Source organism: Melozone crissalis, unplaced genomic scaffold (genome assembly GCF_028551555.1).
Source record: "Melozone crissalis strain CALT ecotype California unplaced genomic scaffold, PUWL_Pcris_2 ptg000042l_1, whole genome shotgun sequence".
NCBI classification, from domain to species: domain Eukaryota; kingdom Metazoa; phylum Chordata; class Aves; order Passeriformes; family Passerellidae; genus Melozone; species Melozone crissalis.
Genome location: NW_026535820.1, coordinates 30,802,268 through 30,818,289, shown reverse-complemented (window position 1 = coordinate 30,818,289; position 16,022 = coordinate 30,802,268). Strand labels below are relative to the sequence as shown.

General features: G+C 41.0%; 1 protein-coding gene across 6 annotated transcripts in view; it reads right to left on the bottom strand.

The window, feature by feature from the left end:
* The window catches only part of CARMIL1 (capping protein regulator and myosin 1 linker 1), a 189,972-nt gene that overhangs the window by 10,148 nt on the left and 163,802 nt on the right, over positions 1-16,022 (bottom strand). For all 6 annotated transcript variants that reach the window (XM_054284676.1, XM_054284680.1, XM_054284678.1 and 3 more), the window contains 5 exons: positions 13,489-13,555; positions 12,976-13,172; positions 8,899-9,005; positions 6,327-6,759; positions 1,239-1,317 (listed from right to left, as the gene is read on the bottom strand). In XM_054284676.1, the coding sequence (XP_054140651.1) occupies positions 1,239-1,317; positions 6,327-6,759; positions 8,899-9,005; positions 12,976-13,172; positions 13,489-13,555 (883 nt within the window). The remainder of the gene's footprint in view (positions 1-1,238; positions 1,318-6,326; positions 6,760-8,898; positions 9,006-12,975; positions 13,173-13,488; positions 13,556-16,022) is intronic.

Genomic DNA, 16,022 nt, shown 5'->3' with positions numbered 1-16,022 from the left:
TGCAGTGTGGTGGGGGTGAAATGTGTCATATACAGAAAAAATGACCAGAGACAAGTTGAGGTCACACACCCCCAGCTACTCCAATGCCCAAAGTGCAGACTATCCTTGCTCCTCTGACTTCAGTATGCTGTCTTCAGGGGACACGCAAGGTCCTCCTCAAAAGACAAGCAGGCTTTAAAAGCATTGATTTATAGAATATGGCATGCCTTGAATACTATTTTTTTAAAAGCTTTAGAAAGACATAAAACTTCAAAATTGGTATTTGAAGTGCTCAATCAAGATGGCCACATTTGGATTTTGATTTCAGCCTGTTTTCCCAGCCTTTTTTCTGTATGTTTTTGCAATCTTGTGTGCCAGGCTTGCAGGATACCACTGCTGCTGAGAAATCAGACCTGGATTTCCTAGTTCAGACCACTCCTTTCATGTAGTAAACACAAACCACCAGAGCTGAATCCCTTTTGAAACCTTCACTGGCGAGTCCCTAAAGTATACATGCAAACCAGTCTGTCAGCCTTGTCCTTGGCTGGCTGCAGTGTGCCATGTCAGGGCCCAGGACTGTGGCTTGACAAGGGCATGGAAAGATGAGGTGCAGAGGGAATTGGTGCTGTAAGCACTGCAAGGCTGAACACCATTTTGTACACAATGGAGAGCTGCTTTGTGCACATGAGCAGTGTCCAGGGGCCTCCAGAGCTTTGCAGACAGCCCTGGCTTCAATCAGACTGGTTAAATCCTGGGAAGAGCCAGCTGCCATTGACTATGAGTCAGGACTGCTGACAGACCGACAGCACTGCAGCCAGCTGAAAGTCAGCACCACTCAAGTTAGTATGAGCAGACTTAAAGCTTGAAAACTGGTCATATTCCATCCTCAGATATATTGAGCACTTCCACTTCTTTGTGCACAGGCATTTCTGCTGGCTTTTGGGTTGAGCTTCAGCTTTGCTGATCCCATTAAAAGCCAGCCTCCTTCCAAAGGTGCCCCAGCCACCTGCACCAAGTACTTTCCCTCCTGTGCAACAAGAGTAAACATGTGAGCCATAAACTCAGCCCCAGAGCTGACTTCATGAGAGGTTCCATCCATAGCACAAAAAGTGAGCTTGTTTCTAATGCTCTTCACATAGTGTAAACTCCTACTTTGCTTAACCAATTGCAGACATTCAATCTGAAGAGGGAAGTGAGATTTTGGACATCAGGCATTTTGTGTTTTCTAGGAAGTTTATACCAGGAAACTTATACTGTACCTGTACCACTTCCATCCAGTCGTTCTGAGCTTGTTGTAGTGTCAAAAGACTCTCTGGGAATTGTGTCATTCCCAAGTTTCTGAAAGAGTGAGAAAAGCTCTCAGATTAGTAACATATCTGCAATTAATACAACTCAGTAATCCTGTTAAGAAAAACCCTCTAATTTGGAAGCCACGAGGCAGAGAAATCAGTGGCAACAAGAAATGGTGCGGTCTCTCTCTCTGTGTTTCAGATTTTGGAGATCTTAGTGGGAAGGAAACTACCTTGATTTGCACCTAACACTGCCACATGCCTATCAGAACTGCAATGACACACTGCCTCCTATGTAACAGGTCTCCTAGCATAGCTCTGCATCTAAAAACTTCTTGTTTGAAATTAAAACCTTTTTCTGAAGATCTAGATTTTGAATATGACTACTGAATTGATCTTATGCTCTTCTACACAGAAGAATAACTTCTTATTTTAGATAAAACTGCAACTACAGAAGTAGCACTGCTCTCATATTTACAGGATTCCTCTAAAAACCTACAGACCTTATTTACTGAAAAGTTTTTAAAGCTACTCATCACCAGCACTGCTGGGTGCTCAGCACCTCAAAAGAAAAGGGACTTCTGGTTTATGTGCTGATATTTTGCCTCTCTTCTATTGTAAATAATAGGTTTCCTAACATCTTGGTCTCAAAAAAAACCCCAAACTCTAGAGGCTTTTGTCATGTTATAGCTAAGTGAGGTTGAAACCCATGGATTTATCAGGAGAAGTTTAGATATGCAGCACTGTAAGAGAACCAGCCTCCTTTTACTGCCTTACCTGCTACCAAAGCTTAGTGAGAAGGACAAATGAGAGGATTCAAAAAAAGCACAGAGAAGTAGGTGCAGGATATACTAAGAAAGAAAGCCTTAGAAAGATAAGACTAGGGACAGAAGTGAGTTGTTTTTTTTGGTTTGTTTTTTTTTTTTTTAACTATAAAAGTAGGCATAGACTTCTGCAGCCAGGCAGCTTCAATCTTGATCTTTATTTGCTATTTCAAGACAGTCAGTGTGGCAAATGACTTAAAGCAAATTATTTGTTCTGGTGAGCTTTGCATTTGGTTATATACCCATGCATAAGTAACACTGATGTGTTCAGGTCACTGCTACTGCTCCAACACCAACTCTGACTGTCCCTCTCATCACATTTACAAATCTCAAACATGTGCCACACTGTACAAACATGATCACTGCCTTTTGGGGGTTATGACCTGGAAGACTGCTATGTATAGCATATAGTTTAAAATGGGGCAACAGGAAACACAGGAAGGAAGAAAATGGTTACAAGTAGCAGAAGTACATGCCTACTACAGAAAAACTGATGTGTTTAGAGTGAAATCAGTATTTCAAATACAAGCATCAAGAAACGATCTTTAAATATCTGTGCTGGCTGTGTGCCTTTCTCATGCACTTCAAGAGAAGATGATTTTGGGGAGTGATGCAGAGGACAGTGTAGCTGGCCTTACAGATTTACTGATACCTCCACTTTGCTCATATAATTTCACAGCTCCTAAAACAAAGCCTCTCTTCGATACAACAAAGAGAATGGAGATGCTGAGTGTTTGCTATACCTGTGTAATACCTGGCAGGGTGATGCTATCTCCCAGCACCTCCTCTAAGAACAGGTGAACACTTAGAATGGCACACTGCATTAAGGAGGGTGCTATTAAAATAACCATTAAGCTTCCTGTGCTGTAAAATTACCCTGATACAATGAAGTCTTCTGGGCAGATGAACTCTAGAAATGCTGTGACTTGTAGGGCCAGATTATTTAGCTACGGTGTCCATATGGACAAAACAAAGTCACTTCCAAAGACAGAAACATTAGGGCTTTGTGCCACTGGGCAGAAACTCAGTTTTTGTTCCCATTTCTTGACTGACACTGATATTTTGGCTAAATTCTCACCTGTTCACCTCCTACGGCTACATGTTTTTCTATAAGAGTGTCTTGGCTATATATATTTTTTAAGGGAATACCACTCTTCTTCTGCTGGATTTTTCTTCTGTACCTGGGAAAAACTACCTTTTTTTGCAACAATCTTTTCATGGAATGTAAATTCTCTTGAATTCTCACTTTCACTGAGAAACTAATTTTCTTATGCAAATACTGAAGAAAGAATGCATAACACTTAAGTACAGTAAATGACTTAGGAGAGTAGCATGACTGCATGAAACTAATTTCACTGTAGTTCCTTCCTCCCTCTCTAGTTATGGGACAAATGGGGAAATATGACCATGTACCAAGACAAGCAGAAAAGCCACTGCTGGCACCTATTAGTGTAGTACTTAAATATGCAATTAGGATGTCAGCATGTTTGGCTACCTACTGTACACACATTACAAACAGCTTGTGGTCCCCAAACAACACTAAATACTGGCAGCAAAAATTTACCCTGAGAAGTCAGATCAATGCAGGTGAATTCATCATGTAGATAAATAATGCCCAGGCTGTATTTTTAATAGGAATTTGTGCAAGGCTGGGAAACACTCCAGAGCTGGATGACACTGAGAGGGAATAAACAGGCCATGAGTGATGGTTTCCTCTTGGGCCTTGCTCAGGTATTTAAAAATCCAGTGTGTAACACTAGATGGAGCTAAAAGATCTATTTATGTGTGCCCTGAGGCAACACTGATCTCCTAACACTTGACTCTACCATTAGTGCCAATTCCCTCGTTGTATTCTAAGCACAAGAAAACAGAAATGCATTTACCATCTTTCTATCTACTCTGCACCTGCTCATCACTTTTATCTGTAACAAGACTGTGGTAGGGTTTGAATGAAATAGTAAATTCCTTCTGGCTTTGTTTTCATGTAAAATAGCTTAGATTATAAGCAGCCATCTGTACCTTACAGGAAAACACAATTTTCTATCATACTGAAATTCTGATAAATTTGAAGATGTTACAGAACTTGATATGATAACCATCCTAAACAATGTAGCAGTGGGATGCTGTCTTCTGCAGCTCAGGTGTCAGGATACTGTATGATTCCCACCTTCATGAGTATCGTGAAAAAAAGTGCAAACTTAATTATTTGGTATTGTGATGGATGAAGTATGTGAAAAATGCTTTTGAACAGCAGTTCAAATTTGTGTCCTCTGAGAAACATTAAGGATAGATAACTCAGTACTCTGCTGTGTACAGATTCCTATTTCAGTTCAGTTTTATTGTCACTCATGTATCTGTATCTGTATGTAGTTTTGCATTCCATAAATATAAAACTGTACAAAAAATAAGATAGATAACTTTATTTTCTTGTCATTTAAACCTGAAATAAGAGGACTAACCTTTCCAGTCAGTAAATAGGTTAAGTGTGGTAAAAAAAACCCACTCCAAAACCTTGGAATAGGCATCAACAACTTTTACTTCTGAAGGATGAAATTAAAGTTTCCAATTAATGTTATGAAAGCTCACCAACTGAAGAGGACTTTTACTTTCCCCACTTATAAAAAAATTACACATGCTAATATTCTACCTCAGTCATGTCCTTCCAGATTTGACTCACTTGACTCAGATTTGACTTGTACATAAGAAATGTTAAGAACCCAAAGACCACGAAGCATACACAATTATGCACTTGTAAAAATTCATATAATCGGGAACAGCTTGGTATTTTATAAATTACAGGCAGGGCATAATACTCTTATTTAAAATCATATGGCATTTTATTTGAAAACTTGGTGCTTTAGAAGTCAATGAGACTATTCATGGGCATTACTTAATACCAAGGAGAAAGGAAGGAATTGGTCATTCTTTAGAAAAATCATTTCTGCACTGAGGATCCCTTTAATGATCCGTACACAACTTCATCAATTTGAATCTGCTTGTGACAAGACTCAAGCACTGTAAGGCTATGAAAAAAAGGTAAAAATGGACTTTGGGTGCCTTGCTTGGCCACAGCAAGACTACTCTGTACGTGTCAAAGGAAGGAAAACACAACAAAGCATGGGATGAGCTTTGTTGTAAGATAACACCTTTTAGATGACAGGGGACAGTGATGGCAAATGGAGAACATCTGAGTGCCCTGCACATGGAAGAGGAGGAGAGAAGTGCAAAAAGGCTGATTCTTTGGTACTTGTGAAATATGCCAGTGGCAGCTGGCAGGAAGCAGAGGATAATAATGGGGAAGACCAATGGCAAATGGACATCAGGCAAAATAGGCCAGCACAGAATACTTTGGAGGAACACAAGGATTTTCCACTCTGTACATTTGCAGAATGAAGCAGAGTTCCCGCCCAGGATCAGCACTTCACAGAAGAGAAAATTACAGAGAGCAAAGAGAATCTGGACAGACACATGGAAATAATTTTTTAACAGGTCATTTTCTTTCATTGATAGTATTTGAAATACATAAATCAAAGGCATAAAAATAATTCGGTGTGGTACAAAAGGACATAAAAATCAAAAAGTGCAACAAGAAAAGTATATGCCAAATATTGTAAATAGTGGCTGGTAGCCAGATTTACTTCTCTGCATGGAATATATAAGAACACCTCTTCATCTGTCTACATAATTTTCTGAAAGAGAAGAGTACAGCCAGTCACCACTGTAGTTTGCCACATACCTGAGGTATTTGTGTGCAAGGGGCACACAGTAGGAAGCCTGTCCTACTTTTACCTTTTCTGAAGCAATTCCAGTATGCACTGTGAACAAGCCACACATCTCATACAGAGTGGATGGAGATACTGAGCTGGGCTTACCAGTTGGCCCTAAGTTATTCTGTGATTATGTGCAAACAATTACATGTCCTCTTCTGTGTTTGTGATGGTCTGACACCAAGTGCAAGGGCAGGTGTCACTCCCTCCCCAAGGGGAGCGAAAGCGCAGGATTAAGGGTGCAACTCCTGCACCACATGTGCAGCCTGTGCCTTGGCCAGGCTGTTTGTGTTCAACCACCACAGCAGAGAGCAGTCCTCTTGCAGGAACACCACAATCCCTGCTGGAAAGCAGGACTGATGTGTCAAGCCCCAGCCACCAACCCTTGCAGTCCCAAACCACCTCTCCTGAAGACACACAGTTTGGCTCTCTTTTTAACAACTCAAAAGAAATCAAATTGCCTTCACCTTTTGAGCAGAGGCAGCTCTCTTCTCCTGCTTGGCTTTCATTTCTGCGAGCAGTCCGCTGCCCATCACTTGCACACCGTACCTCCGGCCTCCCTGGGGGCTTCCCTTGCTGTCACCCCTCTCAGCTTTTGCCACATCATCTGTCTGCACCTCCTCCAGGGAGTCTGGAGTCTTTAATTCCTCGGATCGCTCTGCGCCACCGTTCTGCTCCACAGGCTTTGCCTCCTTCTTGCTTGTGTCTAAAGCTGGGCTTTTTGTAGCAACCTTGGGTGAGGAGGGCTCCTCAGCCACCGACACAGTCTGGGGGCGTTCGGATTTGGAGCCTCTTGATTTGATTAAGTTAAGGAAACCACTCTTCCTCGAGTCCCTTTTCTTCTTTTCATCACCTGCTTCACTGTGCTCGCTGCTGTCTGAACTTTTAGTTGATGGTCTCCTAAAAAAGACACAGACATTTGAAACTTTTCTCCACTCCCCTTCTCCCTTTTTAAAATAGTATCAAATGACTTCTTCCAGGCAAAGCTCATCTTTCATACGATCCATATGTTGCCCTAGGCCAAATCATTACCTGGTGAATCTATATTAAAAACAGGACAACTAGCATTGATCATATCCTTCAGGATTCTTGTGCTGCTTTGTGCAGTTGTTTCATCTGCACTGGGCATCCAGCTGTTTCTAACACCAGCCAGCTCTAACCAAGCTGTCTACACACATAGATACTGGGTTTGCTTGGCCAGGTTTTGGTAGCAGGGCGTGCACAGGAGTGGCTTCTGTGTAAGGAGTCCTCCTGCTGAAGAGGAAGGAGCAGCAGAAAATGTGTGATGAACTGATTTCAGCCACCATTCCCTGTCCCCTGTGCCACTGGGGAGGAGAGGGTAGAGAAAATCAGGAGTGAAGTTGAGCCCTGGAAAGAGGGAGTGGTGGGGAGAGATATTTTAAAGATATGGTTTATTTCTCATTATCATAGTCTGATTTGATTTGTAATATATTAAATTTATTTTCCTCCAAGTCAAGTCTGTTTTGTCCATGACATTAACTGGCAAGACATTTCTCCCTGCCCTTATCTCAACCCAAAAGCCTCTCATTATATTTTCTCTCCTCTATCCAGCAGGAGGGGAGTGACAGAGCAGTGATGGTGGGCACAGGGTCAACCCACCACAACATACAATTTCACTCTGCTCTGTTTCCAGAATGCGCTGCCTGTGATTTGCACCTGTCTATTAGTAAAAGGAGAAGAACTGATCTAGGCACATGTTTAACACAGCTTTTGGGAGATCTTGTTCCTTAAGGGCCCTCCTTGAAATAGGAACTAGCTAGCACAGCCACTTTTTCTCAGTAAGAAATGCAGAGGTCACTTTTATAGTGCAGATGCTCATCTTAAAAAAAAAAAAAAATAAAAAAAACGAAGACCCAAAACCCAAAAGAAAAACCAAAACCAATCCCTAAAGAGCCCACCTGCCACTGAGATTTTCTAGAGGCATCTTCTGAGCAGAGTATTCACACTTAAGGGCAAAGCTGAGCACATACATATTCACATAAAAGCACCTAAACTGGAAAGAGAGCCACTGGTGTCCCAAATAAAGATCCTCAGCAAAGAGCATGGCTATGGATGGGTAAACAGGGATGTGCAAGTTCACAGGGAGATCTGAAATGAGCAGCTGGCAGGCACCCAAAGCAAGCTCAGGAGAATGAAGCCTGTGAGCACTCTGATCTTGACCTGCTTAGGACATTTTTCAAAGCTACCATAATTTCATGCCTCCACACAGTATATCACACATGGCTTCACACGTCATTACAGGTATCTATAACTCATAGTGACTTTGGAACATTTGCTTTTCCCAGCACAGCTATCAACCAGTCACACTTACTCTTTTCCTTAATGGAAAACACAGAAAGGGTCATTCCAAGTTGCCTGGAAATCACCCCTGCTTTCTCATTTAGTTATGGAAACACTCTGTGTGTGCACGTGCACAAACATGAGTGAATTCAAGAACCTCTACATGCATGGGTCTGTAAATATACACCCAGCTCCAAAGCAACTGCATAAACTCTATATATATATAACCCTTATATAAAGAAGGAGATATCTTTCATATTAATGTTTTGCTTAAACCTGGAATACTACAAATTGGTGAAACACATCTTTAACATATTTCAAAACCAGCATAAATCTACTGTCATCTATGAAAACGCTGTACCCAACAGCACTCCTCACTAAAGAGAAACACCATGTGTACAATGAGCACTGGGGAGACTCTCAACCAATATAAAGCTCCCCTTCAGCTCTAATGAGCTTCACTGAAGGGTAAAATGAAGTCAACTGAAATATAAAAATATACACTAGTCATTAATCCCCTCAACATGGTATAGTAAAGCAATTCATTTCAAAGTAGCCACTTTTAAGGGCAGGTAATTGAATTTACAATGTCTCGACTACTAACGTATTTTCTGACTTCGACAACAGCAACCCTGGATATTGGGAACAGCTGTCAAATACAGCTTGAAAGTGCTGCTTGCTCAGTTATCAAGATAGACTTTTTTAAAAAATAACTTCTAAAAATTTTTTTAAACTTACTTTGAATCCATTTTTGTCACTTTCTTAGTAAAAAATTCATCCACACCTTCATCCACTCTCCCCATGAGGCCATTCTGATCCCCTTCTGGTGGTACTCCAGCAGACACCTGACAGAAGAAAAAACCCTCTCTGTTATACAGTAATCTAAGCATGTTTGCTCCAGTGATAATAATTCAGAATTAAGACATATAATTTTTATGTGCCAACCAGAACTCAGTGCAGACGACAGAATTGCCACTGGAATTCCCCCTCTAGTAGTCAGGCCAGCTGATGCATTACATCAAATGCAAAATAACCAAAAACACCAGTGACAAACTGGATGCTGCAATGCATGAGGCCAGGAATCAAATGCCTTGGGCTTGAGAGAATAGAGGTCAGTCAGACAAGCAACAAAACACACAAAAAATAAATCCTGATCAGGTGGTGACCTGAAGAGAAAGTATTTTCAACAGACAGTTGTTTCCCTATTTGGAGAAAAACCTGGATTTGGGACTTAGAGATTTAGAAATAGAGCTCCAACAGGCTAACAGAGCCTTTTATAATTCATTCAGTCTAGCACTTCTAAAAGCAGAGACTGTAAATACAGAATCAGGTGTTCCATTTTAGGAACCAAACACAGACTTTTGCTCAATGTCTGAAAACAACAAACTTGCCCCCCATCTTTGATTTCAATGCCCACATTTTGAATATGGGTGACCTCAAGCATACAAACTAGGCTGGCTTTGAAAGACCTCCCAATCACAAAGGCCCTGTGAAGATGAGCTGATGACTCTGCAGCCTCCTGAAGCTGAAACAAGCAGTCTCCTGGGAGGACTTCTCATGTGGTCTAGCTCCTGTACCTGGCTTTGATGTGGAAAAACTCTATTACCAGTAAAGAGACTTCTTTTAATTCAAATGCTACATGGAAACCTTTTAGATGACTACAGAGGACTCCCCAAGACCCAACCCATTTGTACTCTGGGTAGTGCTAAGGATCAGGACACAAAATAACAGGGGTTGTAATTTGAAACAACTCAAATCAAGGAATCTCCTAGTTGCCACTATAACTCAAGAGTAAACCCAGCTTCTCTTCTGATGCGGAATACAAATTTTCTATGCTTCAATACTCTTACAAGTTGCTATTAATATCAAACTCTCATTAAGTCAGGAAAGTGGGTTTCATATGAACCATGCTTTGACAGAGCCATGAAACTTCTAACTTTCCATTCCTGAACCCTGTTATTTTTGTTATCAAAGATAACAGTTAATATTTTATTGACACCTGCTGTAGCAATCTAATACTGATGTGAAAGGAGCCCACCTGGTAATGACTGCTTTGTTGCCAGTCAAATTTGCAACAGATTTTCTATGAAGAACAGTTCTAGACTAAATTAGCAAAATGATTTATCAGATTTCCAACTTTGGTATGTTCTGTAGCGAGCTTGCTGAGCTGGAACATCTCACAGAAGGCAGGGGGGCACACGCCTTCATCTGGGTTGGTCTTTGTGACAAACCCCTTATCACAAACCCCTTATCACTGGCGTCTCAACCGAAACACAAAATAAAAGCGAATGATGCATTTTAGCAGAAATGAGAAACCACTGTTCATTGATACTGTAGGCCACCAGGTAGCAGGGATAAACATGAAAGTATCAAAAGCAAGAGGATCTCCTGAAGGGGAGCTAATTCCAGGATCCAATGATCTACAGCAAATGAGAAGATCTACCTCATAAAGAGAAAATAATTTGCATCTGAAACAGCGGCAAGTTCCTAAAAATTAACGAAATATGTACAGAAGTGTTGAGGGTGTAATAAGGTCCTCAAGGTACAGGATATTCTTATAGCTGTTATTGTAACACCTTCTGGTACCAGCATTAACTGTAAGACTGAGCTCTGGTTTATTTTGTGTTTTACCCTCCTAACTCTTAAAAAAAAAAAAAAAAAAAGTGTTAAGTCTTCATTTGTCCTTTTTTATCTCTTTTCTAAGCTTAAGTTTAAAAGCAAGCATGTTTCTTTGTTAAGGAAAAAAAATGGCTTTGAAGCAGAAATAAGTAAGATGAATCACAATCGCTTTCATACATTAGAGATTCACCTCCTTTGCTGTACTAAATCTTCACACATGAAGGAAGAACTTGTGAGGTTAAGATCTCACAAAAATCTAAATTATAAACAACTGTTTTATCATTTTGCTTCAAAGTTAAAGCTACTTGAGACTGGATGGCTTTGAGTTTTTCTTTTTTTCCCCCTCTCTAAACATTCATTCCAGTAGAAACTCTGACAAAACTATACATCTTTCTTCTGCCCATCCACTCAACTCCAGTTAAAAGTTTCTCTTTTTTCTCCATTTTCTCCTTTCTTTTCTTACATTTTTCAGCTTCCAAATAACAAATCTGTTTTGCAGCAAAACCAGAGAAGTACAGCTATGATCATCTGAGAACCCTGGAATTACTAAATACAAATAATGGGAACAGCAAACAACCCAACAGAGCTGCTTTAAGTGGCAGGAAAGGTCAAGATTTTGCCTCTCACATTTCAAGTGCTTTCCCTAAGCACTACTTTCTGTATTCTTGAAGTGGCAAAACCAGCAGCAAATCAACCCTGCAAGCAATGTCACAGTCCACTCATGACTCTGATCTCCAAAATCTGGCTGTTTTATTTTCAGAAGCATCAAAACAAACATCTTAAGTCTTTCAAAAATTTGTTTGGACTCATTTTGAGAACTAGTAAGGAACTAAATGGTACATAAAAACAAGACAGGGACATATGAGTTTAACTAAAAAAATCTCCTTTCAATTTCTGCAACTAAATAAACTCCCAATTTCCTAATTAATTCAATATGGATGAGCATTCCACAACGCTGCACTATCATGGGAAGTAAGACTTGTCTACAAGGAGTGACCTTTTTGCTGCTGTTGAAGAAGACACTGCATGTGCTAGTTCCATGCCTGGTAGTGAAGCACTTGCCCCTCCCACATCCCCATTCCTTGCACCTCCCTGTGCTGATGGCACAGGACACGCTGAGCTTGGAAGCCACTGGGAAAACATGTGTGTTCTGCAGCAGCAGTGGAACTGGGAGAGTAAACACAGATGTGTGTTCACTACATGGAGACAAATCCATTCTTCTGCTACCTCTAACCTTCCCAGCAAAGCACAAGGGAATGGAAAGTTGCCTTGAATATTCCCTTTGCTTGAATGTTTCTCCCTTTCCAAGTGGTACAAAAAGCACTCCACTGTCTTTCCCAGCATTAGGGAAATTTTCAAGGATCCTCCCAATTGGAAATCCTCAGGAAGCAGAAGAGGCCACAGGCATTTATTGTGAGGCAGCCTAACACAGAGAGGAAATGGCTGCCCCTTGATGGGGCTACTTATCATATCAGCTGTGCCCTGTTGCTGTGAGATAACTCTGTAACTCCTCCAGATCTGTCCTCACATACCCTGAGGACACACCATCATAGAAATAAATCTTTACTGATGCCATGTGCCAAGGAAAAGGAGCTGTGGGAACTCCACGCATGTATATTGAGTTCACACCAATGCCTTTCGTGAACAGACAGTGCTCTCTTCTGTTTTGCCTTTTTAAGGCAGGCTCCAGCATGAAAAGCAGATCTGTGACTATGCAGATTTGCTGGCCCAAACACCATCTTCAGTTTAGGAGCTGTGGGAAGCTGGGTGTCACAGAGCAGCTCCTCTGAGAGCTGAGAGAAAGAAGAATTCATGCCAAGTTACCACATCTTAATGCAGGCAGAAAAAAGGATTAAGACTTAACAAACCCTTGCAATATAATTGAAAAGTCTCATGATATTTTGTGCATTTCCTGTGAAAGCTCCAAGCACCTCCAGAAACTGCCTCCATGAAAAAAAACCTAAAAGCAAAATAAAAAAGGATACAACATATCCTGGATTTAGGCTGTGTCAAACAAGACAAAAAGCTTGTAATAGGGATAGCACACTGAAAGACATGAATACCAGAATAAAAATTCAGTAGTCGCTTCTGGCTTTTATACCTTCAGCCATTGTCCTCATTACACTGCAAGATCTGACTCATGGCAAAAAGCAATCAACACACGACATTGCCAGCAATATTTTAATGTAGACTCACTGCTGCTTGGCTGGGCTGCTGCTTTTTATTCCTTTTGGGCCTTAATTTTGTAAAGTGTTCCAGTTTCCTTCCTTCTTCTGATGGCAGCTCTGAAATAAATCCAGAAGTTCGTTTGTCTGGCCTGCTGGAAGGAAATGGTGGGTCTTCTATATGGATAGGTACTTCTTCCAGTGCTTTATCTAGATCAAATTCCATTTCTAAGAGAAATCAAAACTTTCTAATTAGATTTAACATGATATTTAAAACAAAAGACGATGCCATTCCTCTTTTTGGTGGCAAATAATTATAAGCACATTCAGGGAACTTAGCCACAACATTTCTGTGAGCAGAGAGCACTGTGAGCCGCTATTTACTATCAAACACATTAGCACAGTCCCAAAACAAAGCAGCCAGTGTGGGCCACCAATGCAATCCAGAGGGAGGGAGAATCACCTGTGCTATTCAATCAAGAACCATCTAGAACCACCTCAGGCAAGCAAAGAAACAAAATGGTTTTAAGGAATTCTCACTTACCAAAAGCTCTGGACACTGGCCGGAGCATTCTACTGTGGATGCTTTTCCTTTTTGATTTAGGAGTCATCTATCAACACAAAACAAAATAACAATTACTTTAGGAGACAAAAGAAATTACAACAAAACTGTTTTTCAAGCCTATGAACCATTTAAAGATCTGATTTGATTTAACACCAGAAGGGAATGGGGCTTTCCCTCCCTCTCTCATACATTCAGAACTTTTTCTAAATTTGTATTTTAACTGACTTTGAACAGAACCAGGGAGGTAGTTCATTTTTCCCACTAAAAGTGCAGGCTGCACACAGGATGATTACTGAAATTGTCCAAGCATCAACTCTTTGATCTCCAACTGTAAGACAAGGAAACTATTAAAATATCACCTCTGCAGAGATCACGAGGGACTAATTTAAGACTTAATTACTTTGTCGAACACTGCAGTTAATGGCAATACCAGGAATAATCTACTCCTTGTTCTGGCTTTTATTTTTGATACAAAACACACTTCCTCAGTTCATTTGTTAGCGGTATGTCACTGGGAATCAATGCTTCTGGACATCACCACACAGCTCACCAAACTTCCCTAGGAAAATGAGCCTTGGAGAATACAGCCCTTCTTCAAAAAACAAAACAACCATGTTGGCAGTATCTGTAGCAAACACATGACTTCCTTGGGCTTAACACACATTGAGAAGAGGTGGAAAGTTCAGCATATGTTCAACACAGTTACTGTATTACTGCTACCAGCCTTCTGATCTTCACATTGTCAAGAAAAGTAATACAATGCCTTAAGAGCGCAAACACCCAGACTTAAGACTCAAGTTTGCTCTTTTTGGAAGAAAGTTGTCTGTCTTGTCTTGACTGAAGCCTTCTGAAAGTTTGCATGATGAGAAAAACAGTTTTGCTATGGGAAATGGATGCATCACCAATTCCAAACCTCTTAACACAGTTCGGCACTGTCAGACTTTTTGTTTGAAAGTTGAACTGCGGGTTTTCTCAAGAGTTAATTTAAAATCCCTCAGGTTCTATAAAGATGGGCTCCTTTCGTGGTAGAGTTGTACATGGTGGCTTTAGTGATACCCATGTACTTCCATTAACCTGCTAGTCTTGAAGCCTAGGGACTTCAAATCTAGGGGCTTCAAATTCTGGAGTATCAGTCAGCAAGCTGTTATCAATTAATGTTACTCATTAACAGAATTGTTAATGAAGGTTAGGAGTATCAATTTTATATCAGCCAGAAAAAACACAGTTGGCATTAATATTTCAGACAAATCATGAAATGTTTAAGGCAAACATTTGCTAGTTTTTAGGTATGGAAAATTCAGTGCACAGACTCGCATGTGCCAAATTCATATTCCCAAAGTAGTCCCGAGGATCATTACACCACTACTCACATGCTCAGGGTTATGACAAATTTTTTTGTGACAGGACAGCTATTACCCATGTTCTCAAGACCAGAAAAGGACTTGAAGAGTGGGCAGTGATAGCACTGCCTGGGCAACAAATAAATAGATAAATAAACCAGAGTTCTGGTTTTATTGACATGTACATTGTTGGGGGAAAAAAGATACCTTCAGATGTTGCAGATTTCCACTTCCACATTTGACAACCATCAGTAAATGACACCACAGTTTCAAGATGAACCAGGAGTAGTTTGCCACCTGAGCAAACTCACAATGACACTAATGAGCAGGCAAAGTGTTGCTGCATCAAAAGGTCAGACACTACTTTCAGAGTTTCCAATAAGTTAAATGCAATGGACTGGATGGCGAGTGGCTGGAGAGGTGCTGAATTTTTTCAGCCACAACTGCAGTGGACTGTGCAAGAGGTAGGCAGCTCTGAACTGCACACCTCAACAGCTGTCCATCCATCCCCCAAACCTGAAACAACCAAAGCATTCACACTTCGTCTAAGAAAGAGCTGAAGCAGTTCAGCATTTGGGGGACAGCAATCACAAGTCACTATCAGTAGTCCTGGTTTCATTTCCAGACACAGCCCATTTCTCTTGTGACAGTATATTCACATGCATTTTGGTCTGTTTCCTGGTTTTTTGGGGTGGTATGACTGGAAGTTACATTTAGTAGATACAGCAACTCCTGTGCTAAAGAAGACCAGAAGGAAGGACAGAAAACACAGCTGATGGAAGAGCTCTGGTCAGTCAGCAGCTGCACAGCCACAGGCAATGTTCTGAGTGCAGAACACAGACAAGCTGAGAGCTGCCTCAGCCCAGGGCACCAGAACAGCATAGGGAAAGTTTTGAGGTTCCTGTGCAAGGACTGGAATGCTCCACATACTTCTCCACTTCTCCAACAGCCAGGAACAGAATGATTTCATTTTCCTTCCCAGACAAGAAAGTGCCCCGAGATGACCCTGCAGAGCTTGTGCTGATGACCATAAGCCAGTCTCTGCTGTAACTTACTGTCAGCTTGGCATGATCCATCAGCAGCTTGGTTGCTGGGGATAAAGGCAGAGGGATAGAGATGCTTCCCATTTGCTTTAACAGCATGAATAACAGCTCCACATACACTTTTATTTGA